The 17,899-nt window shown below is 40.9% G+C and overlaps 1 protein-coding gene across 1 annotated transcript in view; it reads left to right on the forward strand.

Moving 5' to 3' along the window:
• The window catches only part of CCDC146 (coiled-coil domain containing 146), a 102,123-nt gene that overhangs the window by 42,145 nt on the left and 42,079 nt on the right, over positions 1-17,899 (forward strand). Inside the window, exons 2-3 of the mRNA XM_021689711.1 lie at positions 14,292-14,374; positions 17,074-17,283. Coding sequence (XP_021545386.1) covers positions 14,292-14,374; positions 17,074-17,283 — 293 coding nt within the window. The remainder of the gene's footprint in view (positions 1-14,291; positions 14,375-17,073; positions 17,284-17,899) is intronic.

Raw genomic sequence — 17,899 nt, forward strand, 5'->3', positions numbered from 1 at the left:
AGAAAGAAAGAAAGAAAGAAAGAAAGAAAGAAAGAAAGAAAGAAAGAGAGAAAGAAAGAAAGAAAATTTGTAGCATTAGTTGCATATCCTTAAACTGTTAAAAGCTATCGGGAATAACTGGAAATGTGGCATTTCCATGAAATGAGGCTATTTGTGTTTGCCAGAAGGCACATTAAAATATTTTGTAATAGTTGACTTAGTGAACTAGAAACAGCTGTGTTTGGTGAAATGTTTGCTACAATCTATTTTTTAAACTTTTTTTTCATTTCTTTTTACTTTGCTTGGTATCAAAGTTGGTATCAAGTGAAGAAAGTTAAAATTATACTTGGTGGTATTATATGGTTTTCTTTCCTTTTTCCAAAACTAAGACAAGCTAACAAACTATGTCTCCAAATACCATAGAAACCAGATTTCTTGGGAAACTGTGTTAATTTCTGAATATTCCATCCTTTTCTGAGGAAATTCCAAGATAATTTGTTATATAATTGCCATGGGTAATAGCTATCCATCTGTTACCATTCAATTGCAGTATGTTAAGTAATTTATAAGGTGACTAAATGGTTCATGTTGGTACATAAACTAAGAAGATTCTTAGGATCTTACCTTATGTTTACCGTAACACTTTATGATACCCATTTGGTTATAAAAAAATTCTCTTATCTTGACCTTTAAAGAGTTCTTGTTAGGATTCAAATATTCAGATATTGGATTTTCTGCTTTATTTATGGATTTGAATCTCTCTGGTACTTAAATTTGGGCCATCAATCTACTGAAGTAATGCCTACAAGATCATGGGCTGAGTAATGCATGGGCTGAGTAATGCATCCTCAGAGATAGATCATGTTGAGTTGAGGACTTCCCCTAGGTGGCAAGGGGTCAGGAGAAAATGTTTGAACAAATTTTCTATTCAAAGGCACTTAATATTCCATTCCCAACTGTATAGGCAATGAATATTCCACATATAGTCAACCAATCCATAAATCTCCCACAATCAGTATCGAGTTTATGTCATCTTACCTTTATACACATGTGCACACATGCACATTCACACAAACACCCTTCAGGCTGCTGGTGTTCCTCCTAGACTGACCTCTTTCTTTTGTGATGTCCTTGATGATCATTTGGCCCAATTCACACATGTATGTGGAGAGGGAAAGCTGTATGTTGAAATTTCCTTTTGTGAGATGTTCAATCCTTCATGTCACACCCCTACTCTGCTAGAGATTTTTAGGTTCTTCAGACATGTGCTGAGCAAGGTTCTTGGGGCACTAGAATGATCCCTGCCTCCAGAGAGCTTTTCATCTGCTAGACAGACATGTGAGCAAGACTTCAATACTGACAAGATATGTACTTTGAGGAATGTGTGAGATATAGTGGCCTCATTCATTAAATATTTGTGTGTAGTTTAGTGTCAGCTTATTCTAGATGCTCAGGATACATCAAATGAACAAGAGGGTCAAAGATATTCTGCCCTAACTTAAACATTTGTAGAACACACAAAAAGGCAGGGTGATGAGGACTGGCCTCTATTTTCATGGTTAATAAACGTTGAATGGCCTCTGCACTCTAGCAATAAACAATCTAAAAATGCAATTGTGAAAACAATTCCATTTACAATAGAATCAAAAAGGATAAAATACTTGGAATAAATTTAACAAAAATGAAATGGCTCGTCCAAATATGCTACCAGGATTTAGGAACTCACCTACAAGAGACTCATTTTAGACCAAAAGACACCTGCAGATTGAAGGTGAGGGGATGGAGAGACATTTATAACGCAAATGGATGTCAAAAGAAAGCCGGAGTAGCAATACTTATTTCAGACAAACTAGACTTTTTTGTTCTTGTATTGTCTCTATCCTGCTTTGATATCAGGGTAATACTGGCCTCACAGAATGATTTTGAATGTGTTCCCTCTATTCCCCTTTTTGTAAGATTTTGATTAAGATTGTCATTAATTATTTTTTTAATTGTTTGGTAGAATTCAACAACGAGACCTTGTGGTCTTGGGCTTTTCTGTGCTGAGAGATTTTTGATTCCTAATTCAACTTTCATTCTTGTTACTGGTCTAAGAAGATGTCCTATTTCTTGGATTAAAGATTCATGATTCAATCTTAGTAACTTGTGTGTTTTTAGAAATTATCTGGGTTTTTTTCCCTAAGTTATCTGATTTGTTAGTACAGAATTGTTTATAGCAATCTGTTATCACACTATGTATTTCTGTGGTATCTGTTATCTTTTCCATCTCTCCTTTTGGTTTTTGAGTCTTCTCTCTTTTCCTAGTTAATGTAGTTAAAACACTGCCAATTTTGTTTATTATTTTGGAAAAACTGGTCATCACTTTCAATGTTTGGTTACTGTTTATTCTGGTCTCTATTTATTTCTGATTTTTCTTTGTTATTTCCTTCCTCTACTAAATTTCAGCTAAGTTTCTTCTTTTTCTAGTTCCTTGTGGTATAATGTTAAGTTGTTTATTTGAACTCTTTTTCTTAATACAAACATTTATAGCATAAATTTCACTCTAACGTCTGCTTTTGCTGCATTCCATAGTTTTGGAATATTGTGTTTTCTTTCTTTTTTGTTTTGAGACATATTTTGATTTGCTGTTTGATTTCTTATTTGGCCCATTGCTTGTGCAGTAGTGTGTTGTTTAATATTTACATATTAAGTATTTAATATGTACATTGTAGCTTTTCCAGCTGTTTTTTTTTTTATATTTTATTTATTTATTTTGACAGAGAGAGACAGCGAGAGAGAGACAGCGAGAGAGGGAACACAAGTAGGGGGAGTGGGAGAGGGAGAAGCAGGCTTCCCGCTGAGCAGGGAACCCGATGCGGGGCTCGATCTCAGGACCCTGGGATCATGACCTGAGCCGAAGGCAGACACTTAACCATCTGAGCCACCCAGGTGCCCCTCCAGCTCTGTTTTATTGCTAATCTTTAGTTTTGTACCAATGTGGTTGGAAAATATGCTTGGTGTGATTTCAGTCTTCTTAAATTTGTAATATTTGTTATGTCTCTTTTTATGTGATTTAACCAGGAGATTCTTCTATGTGTACTTGAGGAAAATGTGTAATTCTGTTTTTCTTGGATGAAATATTATATATATATATCTTTTAGAACCATGTATCCTGAAGTATGCATCAAGTAAAAAATGTTCTTGTTGAAAAAAAAAAAAGAAAGAAAAAAACAAGAGTGGAACTCAAACATCCCCATATTCTGCTCCGAAGTTTCCATTTTATGGTATCAATGGGGAAATTCAAGCTGCAACTTTGGGTTTTTGTTCTTTTTTAAAGAACACTTCTGCAATCAGCAGTGAAAGACCTTATTGTCCCTCACAATCTGCCTCTGCTAGAAGGGGAAGTGGAGGGCTCTACTGTGAATACTGGCAAGAGCTCTGTGGGCAGAGCATCTTCAAAACAGGAAGGTGGACACCAGAAGTCCCAAGTTTCTTTGTTGTGGGAAGAGGTTATATACCCTACCTATCACCTCCTGGCCCAGAGCTGGGGGACCTGCACTGGCAGCCAGCTGGGAGGGGCGGTGCTGTGGGCACAGCAGAGGAGGCCTGATGGTGGGGGCCCACACCTACTCAGTAGCAGAGAGAACAGCCAGGTCCAGGGATCCAGCCCCCTTAGGAGAGGGTCAGAGCAGGGGCTTTGGTCTGTGAGCTACAAAGTGAGATGAACAACTGGCCAGCTGTGGACATAACCTTCATACATTTACAATCCTTACATGAGAAATGTCCTGGCCTTAAGGTCCTTAAGGACCCCAGTTTTTCAGGTTCTCACTGCCTAAACCCGCTCAAGATCTTTAAAGGTGCACTAAAGGTGGGACTCTGCGTGTGAAAGACTGAAAGCTGATTGGTCAGAGTCCACTGGCAACACAATCCTTTCTGGGACCCATGTCACCCTTGCCCCCAACCCCTACTCTTCTGGTTCCTATTTTGTGGCATTAGTCATTCACTGGTTTTAACCTGGCTCTGTTTCCTGACTCTGATTATTTCTGACCCTTAGGCCCAGTTAAGTTCTTCGCTCTTCGTCATTGGTTCACCCTTTGAAGCTCTTGAAGAGGCATCTGGGTTTCAATCTGACTCATTTCCTGCCTCCCAGGCTTATGGCCACTCCAGCCTACTACCATTTCTCCTCATGATCTTTGGAAGAAAAGGGGGAAATTTTTAAACTAGGGATAAATGATTGATGAAGTTCCAAGCAATGGCAACTTCAGTGGGAAAAATGTGAGTGTTTTACAGGAATGCCACCCTCTAGCATGTACATGCTTAGGCATGCTTTTTATTTATTTGGCTGCACATGTTATCTTAAAATTAGTATAACTTAACTTTGAAGTCTTACATATAGCTAAGCAATTGCATTATTCGTCCACAATGTCCACTGCATTTGATTCCTTAACTCTTGGGAGGTCCTGTTTGCCACTTGGAGCCTCCCCCTCACATTCCTGGGGTAGGCCACCAGAGGAGGGACAAGACAGCTGCGGGGGAACAGTCCCAGACCTCTTTGCTCATCCTGTGCACCTTGCCAACCACACAGAAGGGAGAAGAGAAGCTGTGGGTGATGTAGCTGGTTTTGTACAGCACATTCTCTGCTCTTTCAAGTCTATGTTCAGGCCAAGTTACCTTGCCCTATTCCTCTTTTATACCCACCTTCTCTGACAAGTAAGTGAATAAACAAGAGTTCTTCCAACTGCATCATTTGTTTTAAGATAAGCCTAGATCAGGAACAGGTTAGTGAAAATTATCGAGCCCTTACAAGATACCAAGCCATGTGCTGTAGCTCAAAGATGAGTAAGGTAGGGTTTCTGTCATCCAAGAACACATAGCCTAGTGGGGGAAACATGTTTAACATATTTTGATAGTAGTATACAATGTGTACAATAATAGATGCATCTAAAAATACAGAAAAAGAAGTGATTCTGCCTGGAGGTGTCTCAGGTGGTAACCACTGAGATGTCTTAAAGGCAGAATAAGAGTTCTCCAAGTGGACAAGAGAGAGAAGAAATTGAAGATCAGGGAATAGAACATGCAAGGCGTGGTAGGGTTGGGAACTGTACTCATTTTCTACCGCTCTTCTAACCAATTACCACAAACTCGGTGCTTAAACAGCAAAAAATTATGATCTTATAATTCTGTAGGTTGGAAGTCCAACAGGGTTCTCACTGGGCTAAAATCAAGGTGTAGACAGGACCGCATTCTTTTCTGGAGGCTCTACCAGAGTATCTGGTTCTTTTCCTTTTCTGGCTTCTAGAGGCTACACACATTCCTTGTCCCATGGCCCCCTTCCTCTAGTAGGCCAAGTCCTTCTCACACTTGCAATCTTTCCTCCTTCTTCCATTTCATCTCTCTAACTCAGCCAGGAAAGGTCCTCTGCTTTTAGGGACTCCTATGATTAGATTGGGCCAGCCAGGTAATCCACAGTGATCTCTGCTTGTCAGGGTCCACACTCTTTTAGTCACATCTGCACAGTCCTTTCTGTCATGTAAAGTAACATATCTCTAGGTATGTCACAGGGATTAAGATGTGAACATCTTTGGGGTCAAGGGGAAGGGCATCATTCTGTCCGCCACAGGACATGACACAGGACTGAAATGGTCATGGGAGGTTTAGAAAGGGAGGAGACCAGTTTGGACAGGGTGGTAGCTGCCAGATAATGAAAGCCTTTGTTTACCATGTTAAGGGACCCAGAGTTAATCCTGAAAGTGCTGGGATCCTTTGAAGGGTTTAAAGCAAGGTGAAAATTGTGTTTTGCGTGCGGCACAGAGGGACATAGTCAAGGGAGACATAGTCAAGGGAGACATAGTGAAGCCGGGGCAAGGGGTTAGTTATCTATTACCACATGCACTGTAAAGAATTATGGATTTTGTTTATTCTGTAAAAGGATAAAATGCCGCAGGAACATAAATTCCTGTCTAAAAAAAATGATCACAATACCTGAACACTGACACTGTATTAAGTAAACAATTTTGTATACTCCAGGTATTGGACAAGGAAGATGTTTATTACTCTCTAACCATAACTCTCATAGTCTTACAAGGCCCTTGCCCAAATAAAGTTCTAGCTTGTCTAATAACAGCCTGCAGACCCCTCCGTTTGGGGGGTCCTCAGGATGTAGGTGATATCTTGGCCTCTGGGAGTGAATAAGAGGCCCTGGGGAAAGTAAATAGTTTAAAAAAAAGGGGAAAGATATGGACCAAATCCTGAATGGCACCAACTTTTAAAGGGAAGACCAGAGAAGAAAATAGAAAAGTAAGAGAGAGAATTGTGAGATTATGTATTACAGGACCTGGGAGAGGAGAGAGTTCCAGGAATGATGAACTATAATAAGTCAATAGTAATAAATGTCATAAAATTATCAAGTAACCTAAGGACAGAGAAATGTCATTTGAATATAATAATTAAGAGGTCACTGGGGCTCCACTTCCAACTAAGATGGAGTAACAGGACCCAGATTTACCCTCCTACCTTAAACAAGTAAAATCAAATCAAACAGTGGGGTTTTCAGACTTTGGACAACAGATTGCACAAGACAGTAATCTCCGGGGATACATAATAAATTGAGACTTATAATTGTGCCATCTTACAGAGTTTCCAAGTGATAGCATTGGAAGGGGAACCCAAATAGAACCAGGTGGTCTTGCTGATTTGTGGTGACGTATTTGGGGATTCAGGGAGGCCAAGCTGGCTAAAATACATAGGTGAGGAGAGGAAGAGTGTCACAGAGCAGAAACTCCAGAGATCTGCGGAGGAATGCTGATCAGTGCATGCTTGTGAGGATATTGCTGAGGCTGGAGAAAGGACTCCCAGAGAGGAGGCGATGGATCGAAACCTGAAACTCACACAGAGCCAAGAGTTCACGTTGCCACCAGTCAGAATAGAAAGACCTCCTAATGTATGGGCACTGAGTATAGTGGGGCCAAATTAGCCCCGGACAAAAGATCATTCTGGACTTCCTTAACAAAGATCACAAGCAAGCCTTGAAAGGATCAAACTGTTTTCAAGTAACTTAACTATGACTCACAATGCCCCAAAATATTTAAAAGAATATTAAAAAAAATTCCATCTCCCAACAGTGTAAAATTCACAATGTCTGGCGTGCAAAGAAGCAGGAAAATATGACCTATAATGAGAAGAATCAAACAATGGAGTAGAATGGAAATAGAATTAATTGACAAGGACATCAGAACAGATTAAACTGTAAAATTTTGAATGTTGGGAAAAAAAGGTGGAAGGAAGCATAAACATAATAAAAGAAAGCTACAAAAAGGCTCAAATCAAACTTCTAAAGATGAAAAATACAGTATCTGAGATAAAAAATTCACTGGATGGGATTAACAGCAGATTAAACACTAAAGAAAAAGAGATTAGTGGGTTTTAAGATGTAACGATAGATACTATTCAAAATGAAACAAAAAGGAGTGTAAAATAAAAATGAAAAGAACATCAGTGATCTGTGGACATCAAGGGGCCAAACATATGAATAATTATTTGCAGAAGGAGAGGAGAGGGGGACAGAAAAAATATTTGAAAAACCAACATCTGAAATTTTTCTAAATTTGATGAAAACTATGAACTCACAGATCCAACATTGTGAACAAATCTCAAGACTGAAGAAAACCACATCAAGATATATCATAAACAAATTACTGGAAAACAGTGGTTAAGAGAAAAACCTCAAAATCAACCAGAGAAATGAGAAAGTCTTCTGTCAGTTTATCAGTTTGGTGAAGTGCTGGCAGGCCAGTGACTATGAATTGGTGAGTGACCGGAAGGTAGGGGAGTGGAGATACAGAGCCGAGATGACTCCTTTGAGAAAAGCTCAAGTGCGAATGAAGGAGAGATAGGAGCATAGCACCCAAAGCGGATTTTGTTTGTTTGTTCTTTTAAATGAGAAAGACTTGAGCAAATTTATAGGTTGAGGATAATGTCAATGATGATAATAATAAAATAACTGCCATTGATCAAGCTCTTATTTGTGTACTAGACACTATACCAAATACCTTACGTATAATTATTCATTTTGTTTTCACTATAGACATACGAGATTGGGACTACTTTTGTCTTTTACAGCTGAAGAAACTGAGGCACAGATTGATTAAATATGACTCCAAGTTACAAAGTTAAGAAGTAGTAGAGTGGAACAAAACAAAGAAAAAAGAGACAAACAAAAAAACAGACTCAAATATAGAAAACTGGTGGTTACCAGAGGGGAGGTGGGTGGGGAGATAGGGGAAATAGGTGAAGGGGATTAAGAGTACTGTATGGTGACTAACATAACATAATAAATAAATACATAAATTCATAAATAAGTAAATTTTTAAAAAGAGTACACTTATCATGATGAGCACTGAGTAACATATAGGATTGTTGAGTCACTATATTGTACACCTGAAACTAATGTAACACCGTACACTAATTACACTGGAATTTGAAAAAGAAAAAAAAGTAGAGCTGGAATTCAAATCGAAGTCCACTTGTGATGTACTTGACTACAATACCAGGCTGAGCCAGTTAAGAGGGAGAAATAGAGATTATAAAGGAAAGAAAGGTATAGCTGATGCTTTAATGCCTAGAACAAGGTAGGAGAGTATATATTTGAAAACACAGTTGGATAGGTTTGCCCTAATCAAGAGGAAAGGAGGTTGCGATTTGGGGAAAGAAGTTAGGGGTAGGTGTGGCTGTAGATAAATGGATCCGTTGATGTAGATGATGAGTTCAGGTGGCTTAATTTTGTTTGGTGAATGAGTTAGGTATATGGGAAAGCTAAATCTTAATATAACAATCAAGGGGAAAAGTCAAACAATAGGAGTGATGAAGCATTGTTGAGAGCTCAATTGCCTTTGGAAACTGCTTCAAATGGCCATGTTGTTTATTTCTAGCAGAGAAAGGGAGAGCGTGAGTGGGAGACAAGGATGGTAAGGACTTATGCTTTCAAGTTTATGCTACTCCCCAAAGCCCACCATTTATCGGGATAATGTCAAAGAGGCAGTAACAATAGAGTAGGTTAATAACCATGGTCACTGTGGTGGCCCTGCACACACCCACACAAACACCTAATTGTTTCTTCATGCTGACCCCCTTCCACATAAGTTCACTTGGTGAAAGTTCTTACTTTCCTTGGAATGTCCTAGAATTTCCATGTTTGAAATTTTTTCCGTATCACTACATGCTGTTCATGAATCATGAACTCTTGTTAAACTTTCAGCTCTAGAGTAAATGTTTCCTTCCAGTCTCAATTACCAACAAGGCAATTCAGTAACACAATTATCTATTGTGAAATCATATTTATGAACTTCATGACATTATATCTAACCTTTCGTTACGTCTACCCTTTGACAATTTGAGTTGGGTCTTATGCTCTGTGCCTTAGATCCTGCATTTTTAAAACATGACAAACTTGGTTTCTGTGCCCAGTGTGAAAATGCAACTATTTTTTCCATGTTTATGTTCATGAGTGAAGCATTTCATCCACTAGAATGGACTCTGAAGTTCCCAACCAGAGAAAGACCTGCTTACGGAGACAGTTTACAATTTCACAGAAAAGTCACTGTTAGATCAATATTACATCCAGATTATGAATTTTATTTTTAAGGAGGCTAGAATCCATTCTTCACAGTTTGATCTTTTTCTTTTCTTTTTTAAACGATTTTATTTATTTATTTGACAGAGAGAGAGCATGAGCAGGGGGAGGGGCAGGCAGAGAGAGAGGGAGAAGCAGGCTCCCCGAGGAGCAGAGAGCCTGGCATGGGGCTCCATCCCAGGACCCCGGGATCATGACCTGAGCCGAAGGCAGACGCTTAACTGACTGAGCCACCCAGGCACCCCTGATCTTTTTCTTTTTAAGAGATATTTATTCTTAGGAGAGTAGACCAAATAAAAGCTTATCAATCTTCTTTCTAAACATCAATGACTTAAATTTTTTCAATTTATGTAGAAACTACGAAGAACGAAGACATACCAGATACTTTGCTCTGTCAGCTTTCTTCACAGGTTCGTAGGCATCAAAGGCAGTCTGGCTACTGGGGTGATGGAAACAGCAAATAGGAAAGGAAGCCTCTCTTGCCTTCCTGCTTTTTCTGTAGTCATAAAACCTGCCAACGTGCACCCCTGGCCTACCTGCCATTGGGCTTCAATTAACTGGTATTTTAGAAAAGACTCAACTTAATACAGCTGAGTTTTCACTAAGTCTGAGCTAGAATCTGCTGTATCTGCCAGTAGGATCTGAACACGGCACTCTCCAGTTTGAAATTCTGCTCTGAATCCTTACTGTGTACAGCAATAGTTTTCAAGCATATTTTAATAGCCTTTTATTATTAAAAGCAATACATGTGTTGGAGAAAATTAGAAAATACAGATAAGCAAACATAAAAATACAAAAACCAAACATTCTTACTACCCAAAGAACATCATTTTAACAACTTAGTTCTTATCCTTCTAGATCAATACCTTATCGATATTCACTATTTGATGAATTGTTATCATATTCTCCTTTAATTCTTTAAATATGGTTTGCTTTCATTATTTGGACATATTTATAATAGCTGCTTTGAATTCTTTGTTAAGTCCAACATCTGCACCGCCCCTCAAAAGAGATTTTGCCCTTTTTTCCCCCTATTTCTTTGAAGGACTCATAATTTTTTGTTGATAAGTGGATATTTTAGATAATATATTGTAACAACTCTGGTTTCTGATTCTCCCCAGGCTTCTTCTTGTTGCTGTTGGGTTTGTGTTATTGTTGTTCATTTGTGTATTTGTTTAGTGACTTGGCTGGACTAATTCTGTGAAGTGTATCTCCCCCATAATGTGCAGCCTCTGATGTCTCTGTGTAGATATTCTTTCCCTGTTTTTATTCTTAACTTTGTCCCACCCACCTGAAGAGGTCTTTAGCAATAGGAAGGTGGGGCAGATGAGCTCTTCACTGGCTGCTAAGCCTGCCCAGAATAGTTCTTCCACAACATGGGGCTAGGGGTAATGGGTGCGGTTCATGGTTCAAATGCCACAGTCGGCTACTGTTGTTTCAGATTTTGTTAAATAAATATATCTCAATATTTTGCATGCCCTTAGGGCAATTTCTAGGGACTTTAAATGGTTGTGTTAGATAATTTTGATGAGTTGAATCAATGTTTCTTTGAGGGAGAGGATTCATCAAGCTCCTTACATGACCATTCTGGAAGTGGTCTGTAATTTATAATCTTATTCATTTGCTTTAACTTACACTATAGAGAAAATAACTGCATACTACCGAATATGGTTATTTACTCACAATAAAACTACTGAGTGTAGTGTAAGCATTCTGTAATTTCTTTTGTGTCTATCTTCTCAAACTGTGAGCTACTATAGCGGAGGACCTATGACACCTTTGCTTCCGCTTCTATCACGCAGGGCAGCAGGTGAGAGGTAATGTCTTTTCAGCTTGAAAACAAAATTATAAATACTGTATGCATTTTTAAACATAAGAGTCCAAAATTACCTTACACACATACAAACACAGGTTCTCACCCTTCATAACTTTTTCCCAGTAATTTTTCTCCTTTAAGAGGGCCCAAATGCAAAGCTGCTGCTTCTCCTTTTTTTTTTTTTTTTTGGTAATATATTAGGCCTTAAAAGCACAGTGCTTATGTCCTACACCATTTTTAGGAACCACTGAAAATGTTTGAGATCTGAAGTAAATTACATATTAACTCAAAAATGCAGAAAGAAAACTGAAGAAACAAAAGAAATATGTTTAATGAAATATCTATAAAATGTAACGAGGTCAACCTACCAATAGCAACTCAGCACTTAAAAAATTACATGTAAATTATATTTAGGTGGCATATGAATACATTTTAAGATATTTGATATAGCCAGAAGTAGAACCTTCTCAAAGGGCTTAAAAATCTTATTTACCCAGTATGGAGGTTCCTCAAAAAGTTAAAAATAGAATTACCCTAAGATCCAGCAATTGCACTAGTATTTACCCAAAGAATACAAAATTACTAATTCAAGAGGATACATGCATCCTGAAGTCAGTCAGAGGAAAACAGATACCATATGATTTCACTTGTATGTGGAATTTAAGAAACAAAACAAACGATCATGGAGGGGGGGAGCGGAAAGAGAGAGGAAAGCCAAGGAATAGACTCTTCAGTATAGAACAAACTGATGGTTAAGGTAGGGGGAGATACGGGTGAAATCGGTGATGGGGATTAAGGAGGGCAGGGGGCACTTGGTGTGATGAGCACTGGGTGTTTTATGTGTTGAATCCTTAAATTGTATACCTGAAATTAATATTACACTGTATGTTAACTAACTGGAATGCAAATAACTAAAAAAAAAATCTTGTTTACTGTATGTCAGCCATATACAGAAAATGAGGGTTGTGAGGAATGGGACCCAGTCTGGCACCAGGTTGTAAGTCCCTCGCAAAGGATCCCAAACACTTTCACAAAAGAGAGAAAGTTTCACGGTGCATTTTACAATGTTTTTTCTGCCCTGATTTGGGTAGAGAGACCAAGAAAGCCCACCGTGGAGACTCTGACCTTCCCATTTTATCAGTTACGTTCATTCATTTGCTTGTGCGGCATGTGTTTGCCAAGTAGCCGCACTGTGCATGGGCGTCTACTGGTTAAAGACACCCTGAAGAACAAGGCGACCCAGGCCCCTTCCTCATGGTGCTTATACAAGGAGCTGGGCAGTCACGTAAGTCGATTTATTCCTGCAGATTGTAGTATACGTTATGAAGTACAGCATTCTTTTGGGGTCGGGGGTGTGTGTGGGTATCTGTCTTAATTTAGAAGTCAGAGAAGGCCTGATAATGGATTGATATTGAAACTGAGGTATGAAGAAAGAATTGGGGCCCAGGAAGAATGAGAAATGGCCAACACAGAGGCCCTGGGGAAGGAAGGAGATTCATGCATTTATGGAAATAAAAGTCTGGAGCATTAGGAGCCTGAGGAGCGGGTTTTGAAAGGAGACTGGGAGGGAGCAGGGTCATACAGGACCTCAGGGGTCATCCCCAGGGTCTTGAATTCTCTTCCACTTGAGTTTTGAACACCCAGCATAGCAAAACCTTGTTTGATTTTTTAAAAAATCTCCCTGGAAAGTAGATGGGGGCCTGAGTGGACACAGGGACGGGGAGGGGGAGAGTGGGAGGTTTTGCAGTAGTCCAGCCGAGATGGGATGGGACTTGGACTAGTGGGATTAGAGAAAGGAGAGGAAAACGGATAGACTCTAGAAATATTTTGGAGGTAAGAATAACACGGCACTGATAAACACAACTCTTTTCTTGGGGCACCTGGGTGGCTCAGTCGTTAAGCATCTGCCTTCGGCTCAGGTCATGGTCCCAGGGTCCTGGGATTGAGCCCCACATGGGGCTCCCTGCTCCCGAGGGAAGCCTGCTTCGCCCTCTCCCACTCCCCCTGCTTGTGTTCCCTCTCTCACTGTGTCTCCCTCTGTCAAATAAATAATTAAAATCTTTTAAAAAATTAAAAAACCACAAATCTTTTCTTTAGTTCCATTTTTTGATACTATGTCAGCAGCAGTTCAGTTAAAGTCAAACCTAATACAAATGCTCATTGCATTATAGTAAAACTTTAGTGTTTCATGTTGTGCTCTGATGTCTATTACTATTTATCAACTAAGAGAGTAAATCAAAAGTTCTCTTGCCAGAAATGAAAAAGGAACAAATAATATCACTTTCTGCACCCAATAAACTTGCATGCTTCTTTGGCTGTAGAGGCAGAGAGATTGTGGGACAGGGAAGTGATCATGGGTTTTTGGAGCTGGACCACTTGGGTTTATATTCTGACACTGCCTTTAACTAGCTCTGTAACTTGGAAACAAATCACTTAACTTTCTCAACTTTAGTTTAAAATGGAGATAATCCCTACTTCACAAAACATTTCTGACAATGAAATAATTGATGTACAGTGCTTGCTCGTAATAGATGCTTGATAATTATTAGTTCTCTCAACTTACAAATAGCCATCCTGGTCATCTATACCATTTAGGTTATTTGCTAAACCTAGAAATATGTTTTTTAGAATTGGAAGAATTTAACTCAATTCCTTCCCTCAATTTACAGATGAAGAAATGATAGTCTAGAGAGGTAAGAGTCTTGCCAGGAACACAGAGATTACAAGAGACAGAATAGAACCATTTTCTCCAAACACCCAGCATCTTTGTAATACCCCACATTGCCTGGTATGTTTCCTCTCTAATGTTAAATGGGAAGATTTTACAAGATATCTCTGCTTTAGGCATAAGGGCGATGGCTAACGGTGATCTTGTATTCTCTTTGCTAGTTACACAGTATGGGAAAACTTCCTGGAACCAGAATGGCAGAGTTAAAAGCCAAGTACACCTTGCTACATGATACCGTGGTAAGGTAGGCTATTTGCTCATGTGGAGACATCTTTTATCATATTTATATTTCTGTGTGTGTGTGTGTGTGTGATGGGCTCTATCTTGATTTTTATTCTCCCAGGCCTTGAGGCAAAGGGTTGAGTTCAAGTAGTTTGAGAAGTGATACCAGAAATTATCACGGGAGGATGGGGAAGTGAGATGGGGAAGGGAGCAATCTAGCCGGGGGTGTGCTTCTTGGTAGGTTTACGCTGTGGCCAACTGGTGCTCAGTCTCACTGAGGACCCTCTGAGGGTGTGGCACACACCTCAGAACTCTCCCACCAAAGGGTGAGGAAACTGGGATATTTGTCCACTGTTTTCCATCCCTTGTTGACTAACAATTGCTCCTAGGGAGCAGAGCTCCTGGCACTTCGAGCATGCCCCCTGAGAAGCCAAGCAAGTTCCTACGGCCAGAGAAAGCTCTCAGGCAGAGGCACACAGGTGCTGTCAGTGTGTAAGGGAACTGTCCCCCAGAGCTACAGGTGACCCCAGAGTGGGCTGGGGGGGGTGGGATTTGGTGGGATACTGACATTTTCTGCTACAGGACACTCTTGTAGGATTCTCTGCTCCCCATCTCTCTTCACCACTCAGAAGTATAGGTTTGAGCACAACCCCAGCCTACATCTGTTGAGACGCTGGTCTTCTCACCTCTTCCACCTACCCTAGGCTACTCTCCTTAGCCTAGTCCCAATCAGCAGCAGGTGAGAATAGGCTTCCACAGGATAATTCCACAAAGTTTTCTAAGCACCTGCTATGAACCACTGGGAATCAAGGGAGAAAGAGAGTGAAGAAGGGAAATCCAGTTCTGCGGCTACTCCTTACTATTCCCCATCTTCCTTCTTCATTTCCCCATAACCTCCTGCATCATAACCTTGCATGCCGTCTTCACTAAAAGCCAAGGAGAGACAGCAGTGGACAGAAACTCCATCCCGCCATTCCCATCCATCCTCTCTTCCAGTCTTCAAACATTAGCCCTACTTCTTTTCCTGCCCAGAGTCAACTTGGCTACTTTGAGGATGGGAGCATGAGGGAAGAGTGAAGCACCAGGAGAGCAGAGCTGCCTCCCTATGCACCCTTCACTTTCACTGCACTGCCTGCTCACTCAGCTCCATCCAAGTTCCTAACAACCGTCCAGCTCTGGTTCCTCCTCTTCTTCCTCAATGCCAGCCTCGAGCCAATGCCTCATCCCCATCCCTCAAGGAGACTCCATTTCCCACAACTGGCCCTGACTGCCAGGGTGTACACAGAGTGCTCAAGACTCAGGAACTTGGAGGATTTAGATGGGAAGTCTGGGGTAAGCTTTTTCAACATACTTCACACTGCTTAAATGGGAGGGGGATGGGAATCCATGCAGTTCTCAGGGCATCCCTCCAAGTCCCTTTGCAGATACAAGGAATACTGCAACATTTCTCACCCTCCAGATAGCTCTGATCTAGAGCTCCGCAAAGCTTTGTGGGGTGCTGATTTGGCTTCCTCCTTCCCTGGCCCACAGTTCAGTTCCCTGGGCCCCAGTGATGGACAACAATGTAGGACCAAGGCTATGGTGTTCTTTCTTCCTACTTCCAGGTTGTGTTGCAAAACCCTCACTTCCCTTCTGCTATCCACATTTTACCTCCTCTTGACCCTTTAGTTCCCTCTCCTGTCATTCGGAACACCCACCACCCTCTCCCACTCCCCCTGCCTGGTGGGTGAGAATGGCATGAAGACACGCTCTCCACTCTTGCTGCTGAGGTTTTAGCATGGCAGATACAGCCTGGAAATGCTGAACTGAAACCGAATGAGCTTTGCATTGGAACCACATTATAGACGCTGTTAAATTCTCTTCTGCTGACTCTGTATTTCAAATCCATGTGGGTAAATTAGCATTTGTGTTCTGGTGAGAACCCTAGCCACCTTGTCCACTCTCTTTCTGGGGGAGATCAGGCACTGGCCCAGGCCAACGCTTCACAATTCCGCAGCTGAAAACTCATATTAAGATCAGGCAACTTTAGATTTGCAAAGTGTATTAAAATGCAAGGGACAAGACCTAGATAGGGAATCCCTCTCAACTGTGACATTCAAGTCCAGTTCTAGCCAGACATTGAAGATAGGATCAGAAATCTATAAGGTAGTTTAGGTCCATAATTCTATAGGAGAATTTTTCTTCCTAGTTGCCTAGTAAAAGTGTCATTAGAAAACTCTGTTGTTTCTTAGTTCACTAAGGAGGAAAAGATTTTCCTACAGTCAGCTCAGAAGAATTCAGGAATTAGAGAAAGCCAGCATTGCTGGGGCAGTTGAAGGGAGGACCCACTCTTCTCCTTATTATCAACCCCCTACCCCCTCAGTCCGGGAAGTCATGATTATTCTTCAAAGTCAAATACAAATACCACATTCCCATCCAACTCAATGCTCCTGTTTCTCCCACCATCTTGAGTTAGACACTAGTGGTAGTAATTGTCACCTGGTATTCCAGCTACCTATTCTATCCGTTCCCCTTGCGAGATTGTGAGCTCCATTCACCTCTAGTACCTGGTACAACACTTGGCACAAAAATATCAGTGTATTGAACTGAACCCAGTAATGGAAGGAACCGGGAGCAGTGTGGACATGTTCCCTCCTCTCCTTGCTAGACCCCCCATGTGAGCTACTTCGGGTGTTAAAAGTACACCCTTCTCATTATTTGAATCTGTTTCATGGAACCCAGCACACAAGAGTCCGAGGTCCAACTGCTAGAGGATGCCAAACGTTTCACCGAGCAAATACAACAGCAGCAGTTTCACCTGCAGCAAGCTGATAATTTTCCTGAGGCATTCACCACCGAGGTCTCTAAAATGCGAGAACAACTTCTCAAGTACCAAAACGAATATAACGCAGTGAAGGAAAGAGAGTTCCACAATCAGTACAGATTAAATAGGTAAGTGCACACGTCTCTCAAACACAGTGAAGAGAGTTGAGCAAAGCGCTTTCCACATAATCAGAAAAATTAGACTCAATTCGGAAGGAATTTTAGGCACAATGAGTGTGAGAGGGCAACGTTAAGGTGACTACAAGCCTAGCTCTTTCCTTGGTTTCCTAGAACGGGCCATTCCCGAACAAGAAGGTTACCCAACTTCTAGAAAAAACCTCAGGTGACAGGGAGACGCCCTCAGGAGGAGATCCCTGCTGTTGTTTTCCCTGTGTCAGGAAAGCCATAAGCATCGGAAGCTGTAGCCAAAGAACACACCGCAGAGAACAAGGGCCTGGCACATGCTCTCACCCTCTCTGGCCCTGATGGTGGCCCCATGTCCCTTCAGCAGTGCCAGACCACGTGGCTGCATGGCAGGAGCCCCACAGGCGCTTTGCAGACCAACCTCTGTGAGCTGAGGGTCACATCTGGCTCCCTCTATTTTCTAATATAGCAACACGAGCCACATAGTCAACCTTATTCTCCTAAACTATTCCTAGGATCAAGAAAGGAAGTAATATCCTTTTGGAAGACACAATTACTCATCCAGATCTGGAGGATGTCATTCAGTGAACTGAAGTAGAAA

The sequence above is a fragment of the Neomonachus schauinslandi genome, chromosome 12 (assembly GCF_002201575.2).
Source record: "Neomonachus schauinslandi chromosome 12, ASM220157v2, whole genome shotgun sequence".
Lineage (NCBI taxonomy): Eukaryota > Metazoa > Chordata > Mammalia > Carnivora > Phocidae > Neomonachus > Neomonachus schauinslandi.